Source organism: Salmo salar, chromosome ssa27 (genome assembly GCF_905237065.1).
Source record: "Salmo salar chromosome ssa27, Ssal_v3.1, whole genome shotgun sequence".
Taxonomy (NCBI): domain Eukaryota; kingdom Metazoa; phylum Chordata; class Actinopteri; order Salmoniformes; family Salmonidae; genus Salmo; species Salmo salar.
The window spans coordinates 25,747,291-25,774,702 of record NC_059468.1 but is presented as its reverse complement, the minus strand read 5'-3'; the positions used below and the strand labels follow the sequence as shown (position 1 = coordinate 25,774,702).

The 27,412-nt window shown below is 42.5% G+C and overlaps 1 protein-coding gene across 4 annotated transcripts in view; it reads right to left on the bottom strand.

The window, feature by feature from the left end:
- Positions 1-26,973, bottom strand: part of LOC106588820 (Y+L amino acid transporter 1) — a 35,483-nt gene extending 8,510 nt beyond the window's left edge. Inside the window, exons 1-6 of one of the 4 annotated variants that reach the window (XM_014178271.2) lie at positions 26,860-26,973; positions 19,835-20,159; positions 17,897-18,039; positions 5,637-5,762; positions 5,237-5,381; positions 4,355-4,478 (exon numbers count right to left, since the gene is read on the bottom strand). In XM_014178271.2, coding sequence (XP_014033746.2) covers positions 4,355-4,478; positions 5,237-5,381; positions 5,637-5,762; positions 17,897-18,039; positions 19,835-20,142 — 846 coding nt within the window. In that variant the 5' untranslated portion in view covers positions 20,143-20,159; positions 26,860-26,973. Of the gene's footprint in view, positions 1-4,354; positions 4,479-5,236; positions 5,382-5,636; positions 5,763-17,896; positions 18,040-19,834; positions 20,160-20,466; positions 20,558-20,629; positions 20,790-26,859 lie in introns of those variants that run through there. The other 3 variants (XM_045709754.1, XM_014178273.2, XM_014178272.2) reach the window with 3 other exon arrangements.
- Between the last annotated feature and the right edge of the window lie 439 nt (positions 26,974-27,412).

Here is a 27,412-nt window from a genome sequence, read left to right as displayed (position 1 = left end):
ACCCTACTAGTGGTGAGCGATTAATCAAACATTTGTTTTATACTGTTCAATTCAACCAAAACATATTTCAGAACTTTTATCATTTCTGAATTTCCTGCACTGAATTACAGTGGTGGGAAAAGTACCCAATTGTCATACTTGAGTAAAAGTAAAGATACGTTAATAGAAAATTACTAAAGTAAAAGTGACCCAGCAAAATACTACTTGAGTAAAAATGTACGTATTTGATTTTAAATATAATTGATAAAATGTACTTAAGTATTAAAAGTAAAAGTATAAATAATTTCAAATTCCTTATATTAAGCAAACCAGATGGCACCATTTTATTTATGGACAGCCAGGGGAACACTCCAACACTCAGACATAATTTACCAACGAAGAATGTGTTAAGCGAGTCCTCCAGAGAGGCAGTAGATGACCAGGGATGTTCTCTTAACAAGTGCGTGAATTGAACCATTTTCCTGTCCTGCTAAGCATTCAAAATGTAACGAGTACATTTAGGTGTCAGGGAAAATGTATGGAGTAAAAAGCACAGTATTTTCTTTAGGAATGTAGTGAAGTAAAAGTTGTAAAAAATAGTAAAGTACAGATACCAAAAAAAGCAACTTAAGTAGCACTTGAAAGTATTTTTACACCACTGCTCAATTGAGAATTTCCACATTGCCAAGTAGGGCTGCATGATATGTGCAAATAATCGAGGACTTATTTTTTAACCAAATGTTGCAAATGCAATTTGACTTGCGAATTAGAGCAAAACTGTTGGAATCATGTAAATAGAATGACAGTTATAATTCTATAGTTAGAATATAATAGTGGGCACTTTGAATACAGTGTTGTTTGAGATGACAAAACATTTAAATATCGTGACAGGGTAGGAACTAAAGTGTTAATACGTGTTTCCTAGGGGACCCAATAAGCACGGGCTACATTGCATGTTGTCTCAGCTACTTCATGTAGCTAACATATTCTTGCTTTGCATATTCCCCTTTGATTTAGAAGATACTGTTGCACAAACATGCTGGTTTAGGTCTACACCATCACTGGTATTATCAGGCTGTATTAGCTAGCTACGTTTGCTCTTACTCAATACATTATTAGCTAGCTAGCTATTAGCATTAGCGGTTAACAATTAGCGTCTCACAAGATTTAGGGCAACTTGCTAAGATGTTGCTTTGCTGCTGTAAGAAACAAACTAATAATGTCGTGGTCGAGGCGCTGCTTGAGTGACAGGGGGCGTGGCTAGGTCTGTGTGGAAAGTGACACGGAGAGAAAGAGCGGAGAGCGATGACTCAAGTAGCGATGTAAACTATAAAAACTGACATTACACATGGCGCATGACATTTAACAAACCAAACATTCAAATACCGGTATAGAAGGTAAAGTAAAATCCCAAACCGGTCCCTGTATCAATACCGGTATATCATAAAATACGGTATACCGCCCGCCATACTTTGAATAACTAGTAAAATGGTTGTCAGACAGCTCTGCAGAATACTTAGGCAGCTACTAACGATGAGGGTTTGAAATAATTTCACTATTCGAATGGTATCATGAATAACTGTGAAATACGTGTTTGACCTGCGCACTGCTGCACGAGGGAGAGACGCTGGCGCTCTATTGCAGCTATGGAGGGGCCGGCGAGATGGGAGCGAGCAGACGGAGGGAGGGAGAGTCATTTAGCCAAAGAAACTCAGCTAACGTTACAGCCAAGACTACAGTCGTGGCCAACAGTTTTGAGAAAGACAAATATTAATTTTCACAAAGTCTGCTGCCTCAGTTTGTATGATGTCAATTTGCATATACTCCAGAATGTTATGAAGAGTGATTTTTTACATTTACATCATTTAGCAGACGCTCTTATCCAGAGCGACTTACAGTAGTGAATGCATACATTTCATACATTTTTTTTTTTTTCTGTGCTGGCCCCCCGTGGGAATCGAACCCACAACCCTGGTGTTGCAAACACCATGCTCTACCAACTGAGCTACAGGGAAGGCAGTGATCAGATGAATTGCAATTAATTGCAAAGTCCCTCTTTGCCATGCAAATGAACTGAATCCCCCAAAAAACATTTCCACTGCATTTCAGCCCTGCCACAAAAGGACCAGCTGACATGTCAGTGATTCTCTTGTTAACACAGGTGTGAGTGTTGACGAGGACAAGGCTGGAGATCACTCTGTCATGCTGATTGAGTTTGAATAACCACCCGAAGCTTCAAAAGGAGGGTGGTGCTTGGAATCATTGTTCTTCCTCTGTCAACCATGGTTACCTGCAAGGAAACACATGCCATCATCATTGCTTTGCACAAAAAGGGCTTCACAGGCAAGGATATTGCTGCCAGTAAGATTGCACCTAAATCAACCATTTATTGGGTCATCAAGAACTTCAAGGAGAGCAGTTTAATTGTTGTGAAGAAGGCTTCAGGGCGCCCAAGAAAGTCCAGCAAGCGCCAGGACCGTCTCCTAAAGTTGATTCAGCTGCGGGATCGGGGCACCACCAGTACAGAGCTTGCTCAGGAATAGCAGCAGGCAGGTGTGAGTGCATCTGCACAAACAGTGAGGCGAAGACTTTTGGAGGATGGCCTGGTGTCAAGAAGGGCAGCAAAGAAGCCACTTCTCTCCAGGAAAAACATCAGGGACAGACTGATATTCTGCAAAAGGTACTGGGATTGGACTGCTGAGGACTGGGGTAAAGTCATTTTCTCTGATGAATCCCCTTTCCGATTGTTTGGGGCATCCGGAAAAAATCTTGTCCGGAGAAGACAAGGTGAGCGCTACCGTCAGTCCTGTGTCATGCCAACAGTAAAGCATCCTGAGACCATTCATGTGTGGGGTTGCTTCTCAGCCAAGGGAGTGGTCTCACTCACAATTTTGCCTGAGAACACAACCATGAATAAAGAATGGTACCAACACATCCTCCGAGAGCAACTTCTCCCAACCATCCAGTAACAGTTTGGTGACGAACAATGCCTTTTCCAGCATGATGGAGCACCTTGCCATAAGGCAAAAGTGATAACTAAGTGGCTCGGGGAACAAAATATCTATATTTTGGGTCCATGGCCAGGAAACTCCCCAGACCTTAATCCTATTGAGAACTTGTGGTCAATCCTCAAGAGGCGGGTGGACAAACAAAAACCCACATATTCTGACAAACTCCAAGCATTGATTATGCAAGAATGGGCTGCCATCAGTCAGGATGTGGCCCAGAAGTTAATTGACAGCATGCAGAGGTCTTGAAAAAAGAAGGGTCAACACTGCAAATATTGACTCTTTGCATCAACTTCATGTAATTGTCAATAAAAGCCTTTGACACTTTATGAAATGCTTGTAATTATACTTCAGTATTCCATAGTAACATCTGACAAAAATATCTAAATACACTGAAGCAGCAAACTTTGTGGAAATTAATAATTGTGTCATTCTCAAAACTTTTGGCCACGACTGTACCTAACTCGTAGCAGCCACAATGTTATTTATCATCCCCTATATAACAGTGCCTGTCTTGACTAAGCTAGCAACCTATAGCTAGCTAAGCTAATTGAGGACACATGGCTGCGCTTTCTCCCCAAACCCATTCAGATAAAGTTGGTTGCTCGTTGTAGCCTACTCATCATTTCGCAAACTTTTAATTCCATAATTGTATTCCTTCTTGCATTAGTGAATTTGCGCTCCACTTGCTACATATTGAGCCGCTTTGATTGGCCAACAAACAAGCTACACGTGAAGGCTACCGTTCTTTTTATGGGGCATATCATAAAAATGTAATTGAAAAGTTGTGTTTTATAAAATGTATAATTTGAAATATAAATGGTATATCCTTGTACGCAACATGGATGTTTACATTTTATTTAGAAAAAGCCTTTGTGAAAAATCGGCCTATTTTTGGCCAACATTCATACTCACAAGTATTTGAATACTAACATCAGTTCGTATATTCGAATAACCGTGCACATCCCTACTACCTAGCTAAATAGGATGACACAAAGACAGTGCAGTATAGGGAGCACAGGGTTAACGTTAGATGGTTGGCTGCTACTTCCTGAACAGAGATAAAATGACTAAGGAATTAAAAACGAAGTAATATACACAACTGATATTTTATTATTTCAGAGTAATGTCCTTTTTCTATCGACATCTACCCAATGTGGACCTGAGAGACAATGGAATGTTTTCGGCAATTGAACATTCACTATTTTGGGCTTTAGAATTTCCATTAAAAAGCTATAAAATCATTCTCATGTCATTATTTCATAACTCATTTAATGTTGTAAATTATCTAAACCGACCTCAAAATGCACCAATCGCTCAGCATTAAACCCCACACAACCTCAAATCCAGAGCAGAGTGGAACTCACCACAGCCACAGCATCACTGGCCAGCACGGTGCCAGCATCCATAACGGTGTAGTAAGCTATATTAGTCAGAATGTAAATCACTGTGACGATGGGCATGGAGATCCCTATGGCCAACGGGAGGTTCCTGGTGGGAATGGATAAAGAAATGTATAGAAAGCTTTACAAAAATACAAGGACAAACTTTGCGGGGAGAGAGAAACCTTGACAGGAACCAGACGGCCAGGGCCGGGCTTACGTTCCTTGTCTATATATAACAAGAGTCAGACTAAGAAGGGTCAAGAGAGGACTGGCAGTGCAGGGCTGGTGGAACATAGGGCTGGGTGGTACCGTTCCTATACCATACCGGGGTATACAGTATTACCGGCAGTGCAGGGCTGGTGGAACATAGGGCTGGGTGGTACCGTTCCTATACCATACCGGGGTATACAGTATTACCGGCAGTGCAGGGCTGGTGGAACATAGGGCTGGGTGGTACCGTTCCTATACCATACCGGGGTATACAGTATTACCGGCAGTGCAGGGCTGGTGGAACATAGGGCTGGGTGGTACCGTTCCTATACCATACCGGGGTATACAGTATTACCGGCAGTGCAGGGCTGGTGGAACATAGGGCTGGGTGGTACCGTTCCTATACCATACCGGGGTATACAGTATTACCGGCAGTGCAGGGCTGGTGGAACATAGGGCTGGGTGGTACCGTTCCTATACCATACCGGGGTATACAGTATTACCGGCAGTGCAGGGCTGGTGGAACATAGGGCTGGGTGGTACCGTTCCTATACCATACCGGGGTATACAGTATTACCGGCAGTGCACACAAGTAGCGCTATTTCTTTCCAAACTTAAAAATCTAAATATAAACATCATGACAGACTGCCTCACCTCTTCGGGTTCTTGATCTCCTCGGTGATGAAGTTGAGTGCGTCCCAGCCCGAGTAGGAGTAGAGCGCAGCGTACAGAGCCAGGGCCATGTCCCCAGGGTTCACTTTAGAACCCTTAAACAAATCATCAAAGTTCTGCGTCTGGCCTACAGACAGAGGCCAGGGATCACATAATGAATTAGATATAATAGATAAAAATCATTGTAATGGATTAAATAATTTAGTTAAATATCATAGCTCTTTTCCAATGCTCTTTACATTGTAAGGGGGACTCATCTCATCCACTACAAAACTCACACACACACACCTGGTCAGCAAGTGAAGCTCTATCATGAATAGGCCAGCACACTGACGTTACAGACAGGTGGGTTATGTGTCCCTAGCCAGATGCCGTACTGTACCTTGTCCCAGCTTGATCATCCCAGCAATGATGATGACAATGAGGGCCAGGACCTTGGCTACTGTAGAGACCACCTGGAGAATGGCCCCCCACTTCACCTTCATACAGTTCACACACGTCAGGAGACCTAGAGTGGGAGAGGAGGAAGAATACTGTAGCAGACCACTCTCTGCAAGCAACTCCAAAGCAAGTGTTGTTTCAAACCAGGGTTAGTTCAGGTAAATTCTATTTCAAACTGATATAAACCAATTCCATTTCCAAACCTGGTTCAAATCATGTATATCATGAAAGCAGAAGAGCGTTTTTGCTGACTCGTTGAGTTAATGGGCTGCTACTAGTTATCAGTAAAGCAGAGCGCCGGGATGAAAAGGCTAATGGCTTAGGAACGATTCCAGATAAACCTGTCTCTGACTATCCACCACTACACAGGGAGCTGATAACACTACAGTCCAGGAGGACAGGACTCCATCTGTGGGCCTGCATGTATAGTAATTCTCTCAGATAACATTCGCAGGAAAGTGTGCACCTGCAGGCACAGACAGAGGGATTTCACTTTATCACTGTGGCGTTGCACAGAAATTTCCTCTCCTCTGGTACCCTGGTCCCAGTGGATATGGGCATGGCTTTGCATTGTCATCCCAGAGAAGGCCTGTAAAGGAAAATAAGCCTGAAGCTTCTTACTGTATTTTCAAGTGGCTATTCAAGGAAGGCTGACTCCACAGCCAATCGCTTAAACATACCCTGGAGGTGTACTGGAAAATATTTGCTGCTGTTTATTTGGTAAGTAAACAACTGAAATAAGTTACTTAAAAAGTCATTCTCTTGGGTATGGTTTAACATGTAAACACTAGGCCTATAAAAAAAAGATGCAGAACTGAATTGATAATCTAAGGAAAGCTCATTTGGAAACACACAAACCTCCGTAGAGTATATTTGGAGCATGTTACACGGAATCATTCACCAACGTGTAAGTCAACTTAGATTCACTATGTGACCAGTTTCTAAAGGTTTCATTTGTCAATTTACCATACATACTCGAAGTACATATCTCATAAATAGGAAAGTTGTCCCTTAGAGCCGGTCCAGGATTCCGGTTTCACTCCCTGTGGTTCTTATTGAGCCTATAGGCTAGTGCAAATACTGACTTAGCGGGTCTCAAAGAGAGCAGCGTTGGCATCGTCCAGAGAACAGTCACCTGGGCCTCTAAACGCTACACTAGTTCAAGGACAGATTTTAGTAGTGTAAAGAGACGGATCTAAATTCAAATCTCGCTTTCCCAAGCCACCTCCATAGGTAGTGTGGGACACATCTACACCACATACCCCCCTCTGTGAGTGGTACAGTGTAAAGACAATGGCTCGCCAAAGCCACATGTCCCTGCAAGAATGATCTTAATTACCTTAACACCAGTAGACAGCATTTTTGTTGCTAGCCATATTGAAACTTAAAGGCTTTCAAAAATGTCCACACATTTGAGAACCATTGGACTATTCAAGTGAGAAACATTATGTGCAATATGGTAGATGAGAAGCTCCTGTATACGGACAAAGAAAAAGTATTTGCCCTCCTTCTGATTATCTACTTAAGAATATATTTTATACTGAATGTTATCAGATCGTCAACCAAAACCTAATATTGTACTGAAAAATAATAAAAATGCAACTTGTAAAGTGTTAGTCCGTGTTTCATGAGCTGAAATAAGATCCCAGAAATATTCCATATTTCTCTCAAATTTTGTGCACAAATGTGTTTACATCCCTATTAGTGAGCATTTCTCCTTTGCCAAGATAATATCTTTATGGGTCTGATTACACAGAATTATCATTATACAGGTGCACCTTGTGCTGGGGACACAAATTTTGAAGGAGCGTGCAATTGGCATGCTGACTGCAGGAATGTACACCAGAGCTTTTGCCAGATATTTGAATGTTCATTTCTCTACCCTAAGCCGCCTCCAACAACATTTTTAGAGATTTTGGCAGTATATCCAACCGGCCTCTCAACAACAGACCACGTGTAACCACGCCAACCCAGGACCTCCACATCAGAATTCTTCACCTGCGGGATCGTCTGAGACCAGACACCCAGACAGCTGATGAAACTGAGGAGTATTTCTATTAGAGGTCAACCGATTATGATTTTTCAACGTCGATAATACCGATACCGATTATTGGAGGACCACAAACCCCGATACCGATTAAATCGGCCAATTAATTAATTAATTAGTAATAATAACAATTACAACAATACTGGATGAACACTTATTTTAACTTAATATAATACATAAATACTATCAATTTAGCCACAAATAAATAATGAAACATGTTCAATTTGGTTTAAATAATGCAAAAACAAAGTGTTGGAGAAGAAAGTAAAAGTGCAATATGTGCCATGTAAAAAAGCTAACGTTTAAGTTCCTTGCTCAGAACATGAGAACATATGAAAGCTGGTAGTTCCTTTTAAAATGAGTCTTCAATATTCCCAGGTAAGAAGTTTTAGGTTGTAGTTATTAGAGGAATTATAGGACTATTTCTCTCTATAGAATTAGTATTTCATATACAGTGGGGGAAAAAAGTATTTGATCCCCTGCTGATTTTGTACGTTTGCCCACTTACAAAGAAAGGATCAGTCTATAATTTTAATAGTAGGTTTATTTGAACAGTGAGAGACAGAAAAACAAAACAAAAAAATCCTGAAAAACGCATGTCAAAAATTTTATAAAATGATTTGCACTTTAATGAGGGAAATAGGTATTTGACCCCTCTGCAAAACATGACTTAGTACTTGGTGGCAAAACCCTTGTTGGCAATCAGAGGTCTAACGTTTCTTGTAGTTGGCCACCAGGTTTGCACAGGAGGGATTTTGTCCCACTCCTCTTTGCAGATCTTCTCCAAGTCATTAAGGTTTCCAGGCTGACGTTTGGCAACTCGAACCTTAAGATCCCTCCACAGATTTTCTATGGGATTAAGGTCTGGAGACTGGCTAGGCCACTCCAGGACCTTAATGTGCTTCTTCTTGAGCCACTCATTTGTTGCCTTGGCCGTGTGTTTTGGGTCATTGTCATGCTGGAATACCCATCCACGACCCATTTTCAATGCCTTGGCTGAGGGAAGGAGGTTCTCACCCAAGATTTGACGGTACATGGCCCCGTCCATCGTCCCTTTGATGCGGTGAAGTTGTCCTGTCCCCTTAGCAGAAAAACACCCCCAAAGCATAATGTTTCCACCTCCATGTTTGACGGTGGGGATTGTGTTCTTGGGGTCATAGGCAGCATTCCTCCTCCTCCAAACACGGCGAGTTGAGTTGATGCCAAAGAGCTCCATTTTGGTCTCATCTGACCACAACACTTTCACCCAGTTGTCCTCTGAGTCATTCAGATGTTCATTGGCAAACTTCAGACGGGCATGTATATGTGCTTTCTTGAGCAGGGGGACATTGCGGGCGCTGCAGGATTTCAGTCCTTCACGGCGTAGTGTGTTACCAATTGTTTTCTTGGTGACTATGGTCCCAGCTGCCTTGACATCATTGACAAGATCCTCCCATGTAGTTCTGGGCTGATTCCTCACCGTTCTCATGATCATTGCAACTCCACGGGGTGAGATCTTGCATGGAGCCCCAGGCCGAGGGATATTGACAGTTTTGTGTTTCTTCCATTTGCAAATAATCGCACCAACTGTTGTCACCTTCTCACCAAGCTGCTTGGCGATGGTCTTGTAGCCCATTCCAGCCTTGTGTAGGTCTACAATCTTGTCCCTGACATCCTTGGAGAGCTCTTTGGTCTTGGCCATGGTTGAGAGTTTGGATTCTGATTGATTGATTGCTTCTGTAGAAAGGTGTCTTTTTTACAGGTAACAAGCTGCGGTTAGGAGCACTCCCTTTAAGAGTGTGCTCCTAATCTCAGCTCGTTACCTGTATAAAAAGACACCTGGGAGCCAGAAATCTTTCTGATTGAGAGGGGGCCAAATACTTCTTTCCCTCATTAAAATGCAAATCAATTTATAACATTTCTGCCATGCGTTTTTCTGGATATTTTTGTTGTTATTCTGTCTCTCACTGTTCAAATAAACCTACTATTAAAATTATAGACTGATCATTTCTTTGTCAGTGGGCAAACGTACAAAATCAGCAGGGGATCAAATACTTTTTTCCCCCACGGTACCTTTGACTATTGGATGTTCTAATAGGCACTTTAGTATTGTCAGTGTAACAGTATAGCTTCCGTCCCTCTCCTCGCTCCTACCTGGGCTCGAACCAGGAGCACATCGACAACAGCCACCCTCGCAGCAGCGTTACCCATGTAGAGCAAGGGGAACAACTCTCCAAGTCTCAGAGCAAGTGACGTTTGAAACGCTATTAGCGCGCACCCGCTAACTAGCTAGCCATTTCACATCGGTTACACCAGCCTAATATTGGGAGTTGATAGGCTTGAAGTCAAACAACGCAATGCTTGAAGAATTGCGAAGAGCTGCTGGCAAAACGCACGAAGGTGCTGTTTGAAATAATGCTTACGAGCCTGCTGCTGCCTACCATCGCTCAGTCAGACAGCTCTATCAAATCATAGACTTAATTACAACATAATAACACACAGAAATACGAGCCTTTGGTCATTAATATGGTCGAATCCGGAAACTATCATTTCGAAAACGAAACGTTTATTTCAGTGAAATACGGAACAGTTCCGTATTTCATCTAACGGGTGGCATCCCTAAGTCTAAATATTCCTGTTACATTGCACAACCTTCAATGTTATGTCATAATTATGTACAATTCTGGCAAATTAATTACGGCCTTTGTTAGGAATAAATGGACTTCACACAGTCCGCAATGAGCCAGGCAGCCCAAACTGCTGTATATACCCTGACTGCTTGCACGGAACGCTAGAGAAGTGACAAAAATTCATGTTAGCAGGAAATATTAACTAAATATGCAGGTTTAAAAATATATACTTGTGTATTGATTTTAAAGAAAGGCATTGATGTTTATGGTTAGGTACATTGGTGCAACGACAGTGCTTTTTTCGCAAATGCGCTTGTTAAATCATCACCCGTTGGTCGAAGTAGGCTGTGATTCGATGAGAAATTAACAGGCACCGCATCGATTATATGCAACGCAGGACACGTTAGCTAAACGAGTAATAACATCAACCATGTGTAGTTAACTAGTGATTATGTTAAGATTGATCGTTTTTTTATAAGATAAGTTTAATGCTAGCTAGCAACTTACCTTGGCTTCTTGCTGCAGTCGCGTAACAGGTAGTCATCCTGCCATGCAGGCTCCTCGTGGAGGGCAATGTAAGGCAGGTGGTTAGAGCATTGGACTAGTAACCGGAAGGTTGCAAAAACGAATCCCCCCTGAACAAGGCAGTTAACCCCCGTTCCTAGGCCGTCATTGAAAATAAGAATGTGTTCTTAATCTGACTTGCCTAGTTAAATAAAGGTGTAAAAATATATTTTTTTAATAAAACATTGAAAAAAAAAAAAAAATTGAATAAAAAACATTCATTAATCGGCATTAAAAAAACATTAATAATAAAAAACATTAATAATAAGAAACATTAATTAATCGGCATTAAAAATTAATAGACCGATTACCATGAAGACCTGAAATCGGCCCCAATTAATCGGCCATTCCGATTAATCGGTCGACCTCTAATTTCTATCTGTAATAAAGCCCTTTTATGGGGAAAAACGTATTCTGATTGGCTAGGCCTGGCTCCCCAGTGGGCATAAATGGGACCCATACCATCCAAAAAGTTATACATTTGACTCATCTATCCATAAAACACCCTTCCAAGAGTATTGATGATCATCCAGGTGTTTTTTGGCAAGCTTGAGTCAACACTACATTCCACAGAAAGAACCTCATACCAACAGTCAAGCATGGTGGTGGTCGTGTGATGGTTTGGGGATTCTTTGCTGCCTCAGGACCGGGACAACTTGCCTTAATAGAAGGAACCATGAATTCTGCTCTGTATCAGAGAATTCTACAGGAGAACGTCAGGTCCTCCGTCTGTGAGCTGAAGCTGGGTCATGCAGCAAGACAATGATCCAAAACACACAATCAAGTCTATATGAAAATGTATAAAAAAAGAAACACATTTTTAGTTTTGGAATGGCCTAGACCTAATCCCAATTGAAATGTTGTGGCAGGACTTGAAAAGAGCAGTTCATGCTTGAAAACCCACAAATGTCGCTGAGTTATAGCAGTTCTGCATACAAGAATGGGCCAAAATTACAACACAGTGATGTGAGAGACTGATCAAAAACTACAGGAAGCATTTGGTTGCAGTTGTTGCAGCTAAAAAGGTGGAACAACCAGTTATTGAGTGTAAGGGGGCAATTACTTTTTCACACAGGGGAATTGGGTGTTGCATAACTTTGTTGAATACATTTTAAAAGTATAAATGTTTTGCTATTTGTAAACTCAAGTTACCTTTAATATTAGGTTTTGGTTTAGGAGCTGATAATTCAGAATTGAAAAAATGCAAAAATTGAGAAAATCAGAAAGGGGGCATATACATTTTCACGGCACTGTAGTTTGAATAGCGATCCTTATTTTGTCTTCATAAACTGGGTGGTTTGAGCCCTGAATGCCGATTGTAAAATGGCACCGGAAGAAATGTCAGCAGTTTTACGGGCACTCAACCAATTGTGCTATTATGTGGGGTTTTCTGCCACCGTATCTTACGGCAAAAAACGATCACTCACCTCGGATTAGACAAAAAACAGTTATTCAACAAACAAGACATTCTCCAAACACCCGGCAGGGCCGACATCCACGTTATTTGCAAGAGAAAGCGACACAGGTACAGAGGACAAAAGAGCCGGATGCCTGGTCAGGACCCGGAAAAGGCGAGTGGGAAAGCTGCCGTTACCGTCAATACTACTCGCCAACGTGCAATCATTGGACAATAAACTAGACGAGGTACGATCACGAATATCCTACCAAAGGGACATCAAAAACTGTAATATCCTATGTTTCACGGAATCGTAGCTGAATGACGACATGGATATTCAGCTAGCGGGATACACGCTGCACCGGCAAGATAGAACAGTACACTCTGGTAAGACGAGGGGGGGCGGTCTGTGCATATTTGTAAACAACAGCTGGTGCACGAAATCTAAGGAAGTCTCTAAATTTTGCTCGCCTGAAGTAGAGTATATTGTGATAAATTGCAGGCCACATTACTTGCCTAGAGAGTTTTCAGCTATACTTTTTGTGGCTGTTTATTTACCACCACAGACACATGCTGGCACTAAGACCGCACTCAGTCAGCTGTATAAGGAAATATGCAAACAGGAAACCACTCACCCAGAGGCGGCGCTCCTAGTGGCCGGAGACTTTAATGCAGGGAAACTTAAATAAGTTCTACCAAATTTCAATCAACATGTTAAATGTGCAACCAGAGGGAAAGAAATTCTAGATCACCTGTACTCCACACACAAACGAGTACAAAGCTCGCCCTCCATTTGGTAAATCCAACCACAACTCCATCCTCCTGATTCCTGCTTACAAGCAAAAATTAAAGCAGGAAGCACCAGTGACTCGGTCTATAAAAAAAGTGGTCAGATGAAGCAGATGCTAAACTACAGGACTGTTTTGCTATCACAGACTGGAACATGTTCCGGGATTCTTCCGATGGCATTGAGGAGTACACCACATCAGTCACTGGCTTTGTCAATAAGTGCATCGAGGACGTCGTCCCCACAGTAACTTACGCACATACCCCAACCAGAAGCCATGGATTACAGGCAACATTCGCACTGAGCTAAAGGGTAGAGCTGCCGCTTTCAAGGTGTGGGACTCTAACCCAGAAGCTTACAAGAAATCCTGCTATGCCCTGCAACGAACCATCAAACAGGAAAAGCGTCAATACAGGGCTAAGATTGAGTCACACTACACAGGCTCCAATGCTCGTCTTATGTGGCAGGGCTTGCAAACTATTACAGACTACAAAGGGAAGAACAGCCGCGAGCTGCCCAGTGACATGAGCCTACCAGACGAGCTAAATCACTTCTATGCTAGCTTCGAGGCAAGCAACACTGAGGAACGCCACAACAGATCCACAGATAATGCAATCTCTATTATATTCCACACTGCCCTTTCCCACCTGGAAAAAAGGAACACTTATGTGAGAATGCTATTCATTGACTACAGCTCAGCGTTCAACACCATAGTACCCTCAAAGCTCATCACTAAGCTAAGGATCCTGGGACTAAACACCTCCCTCTGCAACTGGATCCTGGACTTCCTGATGGGCCGCCCCCCAGGTGGTGAGGGTAGGTAGCAACACATCTGCCACGCTGATCCTCAACACTGGAGCTCCCCAGGGGTGCATGCTCAGTCCCCTCCTGTACTCTCTGTTCACCCACGACTGCACGGCCAGGCATGACTCCAACACCATCATTAAGTTTGCAGACGACAGCGGTAGGCCTGATCACCGACAAGACAGCCTATAGGGAGGAAGTCAGGGACCTGGCCGGGTGGTGCCAGAATAACAACCTTTCCCTCAACGTAACCAAGACTAAGGAGATGATTGTGGACTACAGGAAAAGGAGGACCGAGCACGCCCCCATTCTCATCGACGGGGTTGTAGTGGAGCAGGTTGAGAGCTTCAAGTTCCTTGGTGTCCACATCAAGAACAAACTAGAATGGTCCAAATACACCAAGACAGTTGTGAAGAGGGCACGACAAAGCCTATTCCCCCTCAGGAAACTAAAAAGATTTGGCATGGGTCCTGAGATCCTCAAAAGGTTCTACAGCTGCAACATCGAGAGCATCCTGACTGGTTGCATCACTGTCTGGTACGGCAACTGCTCGGCCTCCGACCGCAAAGCACTACAGAAGGTAGTGTGTACGGCCCAGTACATCACTGGGGCTAAGCTACCTGCCATCCAGGACCTCTACACCAGGCGGTGTCAGAGGAAGGCCCTAAAAATTGTCAAAGACCCCAACCACCCCAGTCATAGACTGTTCTCTCTACTACCGCATGGCAAGCGGTACCGGAGTGCCAAGTCTAGGACAAAAAGGCTTTTCAACAGTTTTTACGCCCAAGCCATAAAAATTCAAATAAATCTAGTTTAAGTTTTCCTTCCTGAACAGGTCTACCCAGACTATTTGCATTGTGTGCCCCCCCTCCCCCAACCCCTCTTTTTACGCGGCTGCTACTCTCTGTTTATCATATATGCATAGCCACTTTAACTATACATTCATGTACATACTACCTCAATTGGGCCGACCAACCAGTGCTCCCGCACATTGGCTAACCGGGCTATCTGCATTGTGTCCCACCCACCACCCCCTCTTTTACGCTACTGCTACTCTCTGTTCATCATATAGGCATAGTCACTTTAACCATATCTACATACTACCTCAATCAGCCTGACTAACCGGTGTTTGTATGTAGCCTCGCTACTTTTATAACCTGTCTTTTTACTGTTGTTTTCTTTCTTTACCTACCGACTGTTCACCTAATACCTTTTCTGCACTATTGGTTAGCCTGTAAGTAAGCATTTCACTGTAAGGTTGTTGTATTCAGCGCACGTGACAAATAAACTTTGATTTGATTGGCTGACAGCCGTGGTATATGAGATTGTATACCACGGGTATGACAAAACATGTATTTTTACTGCTCCAATTACATTGGTAACCAGTTTATAATAGCAATAAGGCACCTCAGGGGTTTGTGATACATCTCTAAAATACCACGGCTAACGGCTGTGTCCACGCACTCCACGTCGCATCATGCTGATAACAGCCCTAAGCCATAGAACATTGGCCATTTACCACACCCCCTCGGTCCTTATTATTTAACTATACTAATGGTACTTACAGTGCTAATAGCTGCTAACACACATGAAGCAGGAATGTGGCTTAGGCCACATCACACCCAAGGCTAACAGAAGGATAGTGCAAACTGAAAAGTTGCAAATCTGATGTTGAAGACAGATCTTACTACACATATTTTATTTTTTTAAGAGACAACCTCTGAAAATAGATTATCTACACACACACACACACACACACACACACACACACCCCATTGGAATCATTGCTTTAAACAAGGACCTAATGTTGCTAGTCAGTGTGTCTATGCTTCAGGAAGAATTTCAACAATGGCTTCACACAACAACCAAATGCTTCCATGACATGAATGAGATATGTTGTCATGGCCTATGGCATTTACGTACATCAAGCCCTGCGTTTAGGGGAACAATTATACCTACGTCTTTTCTGAAACATGAGTAGCATACACTGTTACCGTCGCAATATTAAAAGGACATTTAAAATCCCCCACAAATAACTGAGCAGGTTCTCAGTTAGCTACTAAGATGTTACCAGGTTGCTTCCGCGTAGACCTTGGCCTCCTACACTAACCAGAGAATCAGCATTCCTTTATTCACTCGTAATTCATGAAGGAACGTGTGAGAATGTCTCCCCAGACCCTTAAAGAGAACAAGCATGCACAGTTGGCCTAATTCCTAAGGGGATTCAACTAAATGCCAAGTCAGGCTGTTCCGTTTATTACAGCTCACTCTCTCCGACTCAACAGAACCCCTTTTGAGCCTTCTACACGTTTGTCTGACAAAGCACACATTTTTTTTTTACCTTGAGTGGCTCAGCTCCAACTGAAAAACACACACACGCACATTCATATCCCCCCTGGCAACTGCAGAGCTGACACAGGATGAGAGAAACAAAAGGCAGGACTGAGAAAAACAAAGAACACACAAGTGCACTTTAAAGCCAGACCCAGTTAAGACCCAGTTACATCATTTGTATTCATGAAATATCAAACTGTCTGACATACAAAAAAAACCCAGGGAAGACAATGTAAAGAAACCCAGGCAAGACGTCATAATGTGCTCGATCAGAGTTCCTTAGTGGCAGCTGGGCCAGCCACCCTTTGATCAGTCAGTATCAGACAGCTGATGTTCTCGTTTGCGTGTAGCCAACAAGCATGTAGGCTATTCTACAGTATTGTAACATTTTAAATGTACAAGTGGGATCAGCTTTGAACGTTCAGGCAGTCAAAGGTATTTCTAATTTACAAACACGATCTCAACAATAAAGGCAGCCTACATTTGTCTTATCTGTGATATTTTGATTAAAATACAAAAAAAATGAAATTAAACAATATACTACATTACTTCTTATTAGCAATACATTTATTGTTTTAGAAACATGAGCATGCTCATCGGTTTCTGTTTTGTTGGTGCAATTTTTGCGGGAAATTTTCCATCTACCTGCCAGTGGCCGTTGGACCAAAAATAGAATTTTAGGCCCTGGTTACGACATGCATTTGTCCGGGATGCTGGCCTTCTAGGCAGAGTTCCTCTGTCCAATGTCTGTTCTTTTGCCCATCTTAAACTTTTATTTTTATTGGCCAGTCTGAGATATGGCTTTTTCTTTGCAACTCTGCCTAGAAGGCCATCATCCTGGAGTTGCCTCTTCACTGTCGATGTTGAGACTGGTGTTCTGCAGGTACTATTTAATGAAGCTGCCAGTTGAGGACTTGTGAGATGTCTGTTTCTCAAACTAGACACTAATGTACTTGTTCTCTTGCTCAGTTGTGCACCGGGGCCTCCCACTCCTCTTTCTATTCTGGTTAGAGCGCTGTTCTGTGAAGGGAGTAGTACACAGCGTTGTACAAGAGCTTCAGTCTCTTGGCAATTTCTCGCATGGAATAGCCTTCATTTCTCAGAACAAGAATAGACTGACAAGTTTCAGAAGAAAGTCTTTGTTTCTGGCTATTTTGTGCCTGAAATTGAACCCACAAATGCTGATGCTCCAGATACTCAACTAGTCTAAAGATGGCCAGTTTTATTGCTTCTTTAAATCAGGACAACCGTTTACAGCTGTGCTAACATAATTGCAAAAGGGTTTTCTAATGATCAAATAGCCATTTAAAATTATAAACTTAGATTAGCTAACACAACGTGCCATTGGAACACAGGAGTGATGGTTGCTGATAATGGGCCTCTGTACGCCTATGTAGATAAGGCATCGCAAAAATGTGTAGAACTGCAGAAAATCGCTTAGAACCCTAAATGTTGTCTGCGGCAAAGAGGAGGACCTCTAAAATGTTCCGTCAGCAACTGCGATATTGGCCACGACCACCACCTAAGCCTCATTTTTATCCAGAAAAAAAAGATTTGTTCAGCAGGGCACACCATAGAATGCCACTTTATAAAAGTTCAGGTAGTATCTCCTTATTTCAAAACAGGCAGAGGGAGGAAAAGTGAACTCAGCTCATCTTACTGATGATGGCTGCTGCTATGAGTCTCACAGCATCGTAGGGGGCTGAGCACGTGGGGTAGAAGGGCTGCACCAGGTAGTTGGAGAAGGTGAGGGCTATGACAGCCTGGCCTGCTGGCTCCACGATCATCAGGGACGACCACAGCCTGATAATTAAAAATAAGAAATTAATGAGGATAATATATATATATATATATATATATATATACTGCTCAAAAAAATAAAGGGAACACTTAAACAACACAATGTAACTCCAAGTCAATCACACTTCTGTGAAATCAAACTGTCCACTTAGGAAGCAACACTGATTGACAATAAATTTCACATGCTGTTGTGCAAATGGAATAGACAACAGGTGGAAATTATAGGCAATTAGCAAGACACCCCCAATAAAGGAGTGGTTCTGCAGGTGGTAACCACAGACCACTTCTCAGTTCCTATGCTTCCTGGCTGATGTTTTGGTCACTTTTGAATGCTGGCGGTGCTTTCACTCTAGTGGTAGCATGAGACGGAGTCTACAACCCACACAAGTGGCTCAGGTAGTGCAGCTCATCCAGGATGGCACATCAATGCGAGCTGTGGCAAGAAGGTTTGCTGTGTCTGTTAGCGTAGTGTCCAGAGCATGGAGGCGCTACCAGGAGACAGGCCAGTACATCAGGAGATGTGGAGGAAGCCGTAGGAGGGCAACAAGCCAGCAGCAGGACCGCTACCTCCGCCTTTGTGCAAGGAGGAGCAGGAGGAGCACTGCCAGAGCCCTGCAAAATGACCTCCAGCAGGCCACAAATGTGGATGTGTCTGCTCAAACGGTCAGAAACAGACTCGATGAGGGTGGTATGAGGGCCCGACGTCCACAGGTGGGGGTTGTGCTTACTGCCCAACACCGTGCAGGACGTTTGGCATTTGCCAGAGAACACCACGATTGGCAAATTCGCCACTGGCACCCTGTGCTCTTCACAGATGAAAGCAAGTTCACACTGAGCACATGTGACAGACGTGACAGAGTCTGGAGACGCTGTGGAGAACGTTCTGCTGCCTGCAACATCCTCCAGCATGACCGGTTTGGCGGTGGGTCAGTCATGGTGTGGGGTGGCATTTCTTTGGGGGGCCGCACAGCCCTCCATGTGCTCGCCAGAGGTAGCCTGACTGCCATTAGGTACCGAGATGAGATCCTCAGACCCCTTGTGAGACCATATGCTGGTGCGGTTGGCCCTGGGTTCCTCCTAATGCAAGACAATGCTAGACCTCATGTGGCTGGAGTGTGTCAGCATTTCCTGCAAGAGGAAGGCATTGATGCTATGGACTGGCCCGCCCGTTCCCCAGACCTGAATCCAATTGAGCACATCTGGGACATCATGTCTCGCTCCATCCACCAACGCCACGTTGCACCACAGACTGTCCAGGAGTTGGCGGATGCTTTAGTTCAGGTCTGGGAGGAGATCCCTCAGGAGACCATCCGCCACCTCATCAGGAGCATGCCCAGGCGTTGTAGGGAGGTCATACAGGCACGTGGAGGCCACATACACTACTGAGCCTCATTTTGACTTGTTTTAAGGACATTATATCAAAGTTGGATCAGCCTGTAGTGTGGTTTTCCACTTTAATTTTGAGTGTGACTCCAAATCCAGACCTCCATGGGTTGATAAATTGGATTTCCATTGATTATTTTTGTGTGATTTTGTTGTCAGCACATTCAACTATGTAAAGAAAAAAGTATTTAATAAGATTATTTCATTCATTCAGATCTAGGATGTGTTATTTTAGTGTTCCCTTTATTTTTTTGAGCAGTATATATATATATATATATATATATATATAGAGAGAGAGAGAGAGAGAGAGAGAGCTTTTCTAGATACTCGAAGCACTTTTCTTAAAGGTCTCTTTTGCAAAATAGTTTCTCAACGAGACCAACCTGTAAAAAAAATGTTTTAAGTGGAATCTCACCTAATGAAAGCCAGGAAGCCGCCAAAGGACTCCAGGATGTAGGCATAGCTGGCACCAGACTTGCGGATGGTGGTTCCCAGCTCAGCGTAGCACAGGGCCCCAAACACGGAGAAGATCCCGCCGATGGCCCACACCACCAGAGACAGGCCGTAGGAGCCTGTGTAGAAGAGCACCCCTTTGGGGGAGATGAAGATGCCCGAGCCGATCATGCTTCCCACAATGAGGCAGACCCCTTGGAGCAGGGAGATTTCCTGCTTCAGACGCATGGACCCAGTCAAAATGGTCTCGGTGTCTTTCTCAGCCCCCATGGTGACGGATTATCCCTCTAAATGACACAAAAAATGATTTTCTCTGTCACATACACTCAGTCACAACACACGTGCCTGGCTGCAAAAGTGCATTGTGAGACGTCAGCAGCAGGCGCTCAGCTCGTGCACAGGCAGCAGCAATTTCAGCAAATTGCAAATCGTTTTTGGCTGACTGCAGCAGCAGTAGTACGGGTTCGACGAGCCAAACTCAATGAATATAGTTGGTCACGAATGTTTGATCTTGAACAGAACTTACAACATCAATCAACATGTCTCAATCAAAATTGTACAGCCAGAAGTACAGAAAAGAGTGGGAGTCTGTACCTGAACAAATGTCAAATCATATTTTTGGGCGAGATGACCAGTCAATTTGAGCACCGTTATTGTGTATTCTACGTAATGACGCAGGTTTACGTTTTCACGCAATGACATCACAACGTCATTTAGCAACCTTTCGCAACAAAGCAACCTGCATCTAGCAACTTACCCTGAAAATTAGTTGGCAACACTGGTACACGCACACATACGTAGTGTGCACGAACATACTACACACAGTGACACACAGTGCAGTATTCACATCACTGTTTCCGATCACTTATTTCCCTCCCTCTAGAGTTGAAATAAACTCGTCTGGGATTCAATTACTCAAGCGCGACCTCTGTAACAAAGAAAAAAACAAGGACAAGGAGTAGTTCAAATGCCTCCTGTTACCATGGGAGAATTTCCCATGGCTGTTTGTTCACCAACTAGAAAATCAAAGTGAACATAGAACAGCCCGCACACTATGCATTTCATAACAGTAATATGGCTAGATAGATGCTCATTAAAAATCACTAATGGTGTACTAGAGCTTGATATAGCCTAGCTGAATATCTAACGCAACAATGCTGTCAGTAGGAGAGATGCAATTTTCAAATGATTTTCCCCCGATATAAAGTGCGCTGCACTTCACCTCCGCACGTAACAGTTGGCAATACATTGAGAAGTAAAATGAGAAGATGAAATGCAAACTTTGTGAGGTGGAACTGGGCTACAGTGGCAGTACAGGTGCAATGCTGAAAGGGAGGCAGCAGGAGAATCAGCACTTTACTCAGAGTACATAGCTCTCCTCCCGGGCAGTGTTGCTGTGTGAGGTGAGTTAAAGGACTCGTATTTCTTTGTGCACACAAAGAAATACAAATCCTATATCCAACCTTACGCAGCAACACAGTAAAGTGCTGACAATCATTTTTGATGGCGCTGCGTACTGGCATAAACTTTGGTCTAATTTACTCTAAAGTCTACAAAGTGAGACTTTGTCCTCGTGTTTTACTTTTTATATAGTTTTGTTCACAAGCTCGGATGCTTTTCAACGTTAGTTTGGAGTCTGCTGCTTTAATTTATAGTGAAGAGACGCCCTAGTCAGATCACTCACCGTTACCACGGTAACATCCCGCCCTTATTTTGGTTAAAAGACTCAAGTTACAAAACTTTTAATTAGATTTAGAAATATACCACATAACTTACTAATACATTTTTTGTCTTAGAAACATTACAAAGCATGGGCATGTTTTTTTAATGCAATTATGACGAAAAATATATATTTTGGCTGGCAGAAAATCTGATTGACTGGTATACTTTTTTACATCTACCTGCCACAGTGGCTGGTGGAACATAACGTACATTTTAGGCACTGGTATGGCGATTAAATACTGCAATTTTATTGCAGTTTGACGTTCCGAACATATTGCTCACTATATGTCTGCTGCAGAGAGACAAGAGCATGAAAAAATGTGTTTTGATCAGTCATGGAAATAAAAGTGCTGAAAACATAAGCTACAGGATGAAAAATACTGGTGTTTTAGAGCAGGTACAATTTCTTGAGGCAAGCCGAAGTTCAGAAGCCTAAAGTCTACGGCCTTTCGTCAGTGATTGGTCAACAGTAGGGATTCTTCAATTAAGTGTTTGTTGTCATTCAACGACATTCGATTAGGTTTAAGCAAATGTTTTCGCTTGAGAAACACGGCACCAAACATCTTAGATGTGAAATTGCGCGACTAAGACCTCTGCAAAAACGTAAAAATCAATGAGAGATTTCTTGATTTATCTTAGCTTGATTCTTACTATTTTGTGGAAGTCTTGCTGTATGTTGTTACTACGGTGGGACAAACAGTCATAGTTTTAAGGTAATGTCTTTTTAAGTGAGTAGACGAGGCACAGACGTACGCGTCGCTTAGCTCTGCTAACAAACCAAACCTAGTATACGGACGCCTTCATTTTTACATTTTACATTTACATCATTTAGCAGACGCTCTTATCCAGAGCGACTTACAGTAGTGAATGCATACATTTCATACATTTTTTTTTTTTTCTGTGCTGGCCCCCCGTGGGAATCGAACCCACAACCCTGGTGTTGCAAACACCATGCTCTACCAACTGAGCTACAGGGAAGGCAGTGATCAGATGAATTGCAATTAATTGCAAAGTCCCTCTTTGCCATGCAAATGAACTGAATCCCCAAAAAAACATTTCCACTGCATTTCAGCCCTGCCACAAAAGGACCAGCTGACATGTCAATTAATGCTGCATCTGTTTGTAATGCCCTCTCTGTGTTTGTAATGCTTCTATTTGTAATGATACTTGTGTGTTTAATGCAGTTTCTAATGACTCTCTCTGGCAGAAGCGTCCTCTACTTTACTAGCTAGTTCCTCTCATATCCACGAACAGGAATATAATAGAGTCAGAGGAGGGACCACAACCATGCAGACAAGTCTATTAGATTCCAGCGGTATCTGGTCTGGTGGTCTGTCTGTGTGTTCTGGGAAATACACTGCCTTCAATTAAATGTATTCGGGATTCCTGCCAATAACAGCCTAGAGACTTATAACATAATCACAGCTTTAACTAAAAGATATCAGGGCGCCATATCGCAAGGAATGCCATGTGGGAATCAGTTTTCCACTCATGCGTGTCAACATCATTTTACAGCAAGTGATGCAACATCTAGATCACATGAAGTTATTCTAGCTGCTTGAAAGTCAAATGTCACTGCCCATATCATGTTCGGATTCATTTAATCACAATTACAGTGTTCAACATTTTGCATGATGGTACTAGCTAGTCTGCTTAAATCAGGCTGTAATACAAAATGTATTGGTATATACACAACATGAAACAAATGCCTGATAAAATTACATTTAAGGTTAATCTACCAGTTGCCTTTGTGGTTTGATCTTCAGCTGCTCGAAATTTGAGATAAAATATCCACCGTAAAGTAATGGTTTAACCAACTGTTTATAGAGAGCCATAGGTATATGGTAGTTTTGTTGGATTTTCTTTAGTCAATAGCTATTGAACCATATTTTAAATCAGGGAAGGATAGCTAACTATCGACATCTGATTCATTACACAGTACCAGTCAAAAGTTTGGACACACCTACTCATTCCAGGGTTTTTCTTAATTATTTTCTTCATTGTAGAATAATAGTGAAGACATCAAAACTATGAAATCATGTAATAACAACAATAACAACAACAAAAAAGTGTTAAACACATCAAAATATATTTTATATTTGAGATTCTTCAAAGTAGCCACCCTTGCACACTTTTGGCATTCTCTCAACCAGCTTCACGGGGTAGTCACCTGGAATGCATTTAAATTAACAGGCGTGCCTTGTAAAAAAAATTATTTGTGGAATTTCTTTCCTTCTTAATGCGTTTGAGCCAAATCAGTTGTGTTGTGACAAGGTAGGGGTGGTATACAGGAGATAGCCCTATTTGATAAAAGACCAAGTCTATATTATGGCAAGAACAGCTCAAATAAGCAAAGAAAAACAACAGTCCATCATTACTTTAAGACATGGTCAGTCAATACAGAACATTTCAATAACTTTTTCTTCAAGTGCAGTCGCAAAAACCCATCAAGCGCCATGATGAAACTGGCTCTCATGAGGACCGCCACAGGAAAGGAAGACCCAGAGTTCAAGTAACAGACATATCAACTGTTCAAAGGAGACTGCGTGAATCAGGCCTTTATGGTCAAAACACTGCAAAGAAACCACTACTAAAGGACACCAATAAGAAGAGACCTGCTTGGGCCAATAAACATGAGCAATGGACATCAGACCAGTGGAAATCTGTCCTAGGGTCTGATGAGTCCAAATTTGAGATTTTGGGTTCCAACCGCAGTGTCTTTGTGAGATGCAGAGTAGGTGAACGGATGATCTCCGGATGTGTGGTTCCCACCGTGAAGCATTGAGGAGGTGGTGTGATGGTGCTTTGCTGGTGACACTGATTTATATAGAATTCAAGGCACACTTAACCAGCATGGCTACCACAGCATTCTGCAGCGATACGCCATCCTATTTGGTTTGCGCTTAGTGGGACTATGATTTGTTTTTCAGGACAATGACCCAACACACCTCCAGGCTGTATAAGGGATATTTGACCAAGAAAGAGTGCTGCATCAGATGACCTGGCCTCCACAATCACCCAGCCTCAACCCAATTGAGATGGTTTGGGATGAGTTGGACCGCAGAGTGAAGGAAAAGCAGCCAATAAGTGCTCAGCATGTGGGAACGCCTTCAAGACTGTTGGAAAAGCATTCCAGGTTAAGCTGGTTGAGAGAATGCCAAGCGTGTGCAAAGCTGTCATCAAGGCAAAGGGTGGCTATTTTGAAGAATCTAAAATATATTTTGATTTGTTGAACACTTTTGTTAATACATGATTCCATGTGTTATTTCACAGTTGACGTCTTCACCATTATTCTACAATGTAGAAAATAGTACAAATAAAGAAAAACCCTTGAATGAGTAGGTGTCCAAACTTTTGACTGGTACTGTATACAATTTTTATTGTCACTGCATTATTGTTTCAATATTTCAAGCAGCTGAAGGACAAACCGCACAGATAACCAGTAGATTCAGTTTAAATGTAATTTTGTTCAACATTCTGGCTTGTAAGGAACATTTACAGAATTTTGCAGGCATTCGTTTTAGGCTGAAACGTTATATACCAATTAATTGTGTATTGCCCAGCCTATTAATTAGGCTAGGTACATGCTAGACCTATTGTTAGCAGGATACTTTTTTTGCCCACAACATCAAACCACAGATAGAACAATGAGACAGATATTTCACCAGATGTATAAATGTGAAGCACCTGCTTGGCATTTCCACTCACTATCAAATATGGTAGTAAGGGAAAACAAATCCAATTTTGACAAACTTCCATATATCGGGTGAAATACCACAGTGTGCAATCACAGCAGCAAGATGTGTGACCTGTTGCCACAAGAAAAGGGCAACCAGTGAAGAACAAACACCATTGTAAATACAACCCATATTTATTTATTTCCCCTTTTGCACATCGGTACAACACTGTATATAGACATAATGACATTTGAAATGTCTTTATTCTTTTATAACTTCTGTGAGTGTGAAGTTCACTGTCCACTTTTTATTGTTTATTTCACTTTTGTTTGTCCAGTTCACTTGCTTTGGCAATGCGAACATATGTTTCCCATGCCAATAAAGCCCCTTGAATTTAACTGAAAGCCAAGTTGCCGGCAGTGGGAGAAGATGGAACGAGGTGGATTTTGGCCGACATTCTGCTAATTCTCTCATCGATTAAACATTTCATCTCAATAACGTTCTGCTCCCAACACTAGAATCTGTCACGAACACTGGACTACGTTTTGTAGACTTTACCCTTTGCCAAAGTTAACATTTGTGTTGTTGTTTAGCGGTGCAAAGGCCAATTGGATCTCGTTAGCTCGTGCTACCTCCTTGCTTGTTCCGCCCACTACTGGGTCTCATTTGTTCCCATTTGAAACGACGGGTGGTCTCGCATGGTTAAATTATACAAATCTCATCAAACCATGGTGTAATAAATTAAATCCACATCCCGGAAACTCCATATCAGTATCAGCCAGTCAAACAGAACAAACGTGGACACAAGTTGCACAACGAACAAGCTGGCAAATGTAAAAAACTGGACACTTGGCAAGCATCATTACTTAAATAGTATTTTCATTCATTGGTCACATCAGACTCACATGCTCCGTTCCGTCAATATATACTTAACTAGCTACCGCGGCTAGCTAGTAGGCATGCCGAATAGCTAGCAACACGCCGTTTGTCGCCACAGTACTGTAGTTGGATGATATTTATGGGGCCGCAGTGAGATTCTGGGTTCGAGCCCAGGCTCTGTCGCAGCCGACCAGGAGACCCATGGGGCGGCGCACAATAGCGCGCTGGACTTCGGACTAGAAGGTCGAGGGTTCGAGACCTGCTCCATTACAATATATTGTAACGACCCTGGGTTTATAAGCGCGGAAATCGACTCTGCCGGACGAGCATGCTTTTGCGGCGCCGGACTTCGGGCTTGAAGGTCGAGGGTTCGAAACCTGCTCCTTGCTGTTTCATTACAATATATTTATCGGTAGCTTGCTAAACTAGCTAGCAAATATAACTACTGGCAGCTAAAGAACTCCCAACAATGATCAACTTAGACAATAAAACATATTTGCCAGGTAGTTTGAGTAAATGCAAAAAAAAAAGTATGGTAAACACTCTATCTTGAACCCTTTCCAACATGCGCGTGACAGTTCAATCCAGTGACGTTTAGCTCGCTCTCTACTGTAGCTAACAAGTTAGAACCAGCTGGCTAGTTTAACATCTTAACTAGATCAATTTAGTTAAGAAGTGAAATCAAATTCTCTTTAAAAAAATACCTTACCTTGAAATATTCAATGAGACTAGAACCCCATGTGCAAAATTACTCAACGACGGCTGTTTATCGTTGGTTGACTGCCTCTTCTGCCGCGTTCAACTACTAGATGGAACTAGGAAACTCAGAAGTTTCGGACTTGCTAACTGGTTGTAATTATACACGTGCCGCGTTCAACGAATCAGCAAGTCGAAAATTGAGTTTCCAGTCATTTATATGGATATGTACAGTGTAAGTGTTGTTTATTGATGTGTTCATGCAAGGTTCATCTGCATAAGAGTCCATGGTCTCAGCATGACTCCCTGCCTAAATAAAGGTTTACAAATACATTTAAAACACTTAAATAGCAGAAAAAGTCACATGAATTTCACATGTGAAATTAAGGTAATCACATGTGACTTTTCCTAAGAGTAAAAAAAAAAGAGCATATCCATTTATTATAAAGTTTACTTTTGTTTTCCTAATTCATAGCCCACTCTGGTTGATGGCTGAAGTGAAGGTCTTGGAACTAGTAAAGTAATTGTCTGCTGACATCAAATGATTGAAGAGGGAACATTGTGGA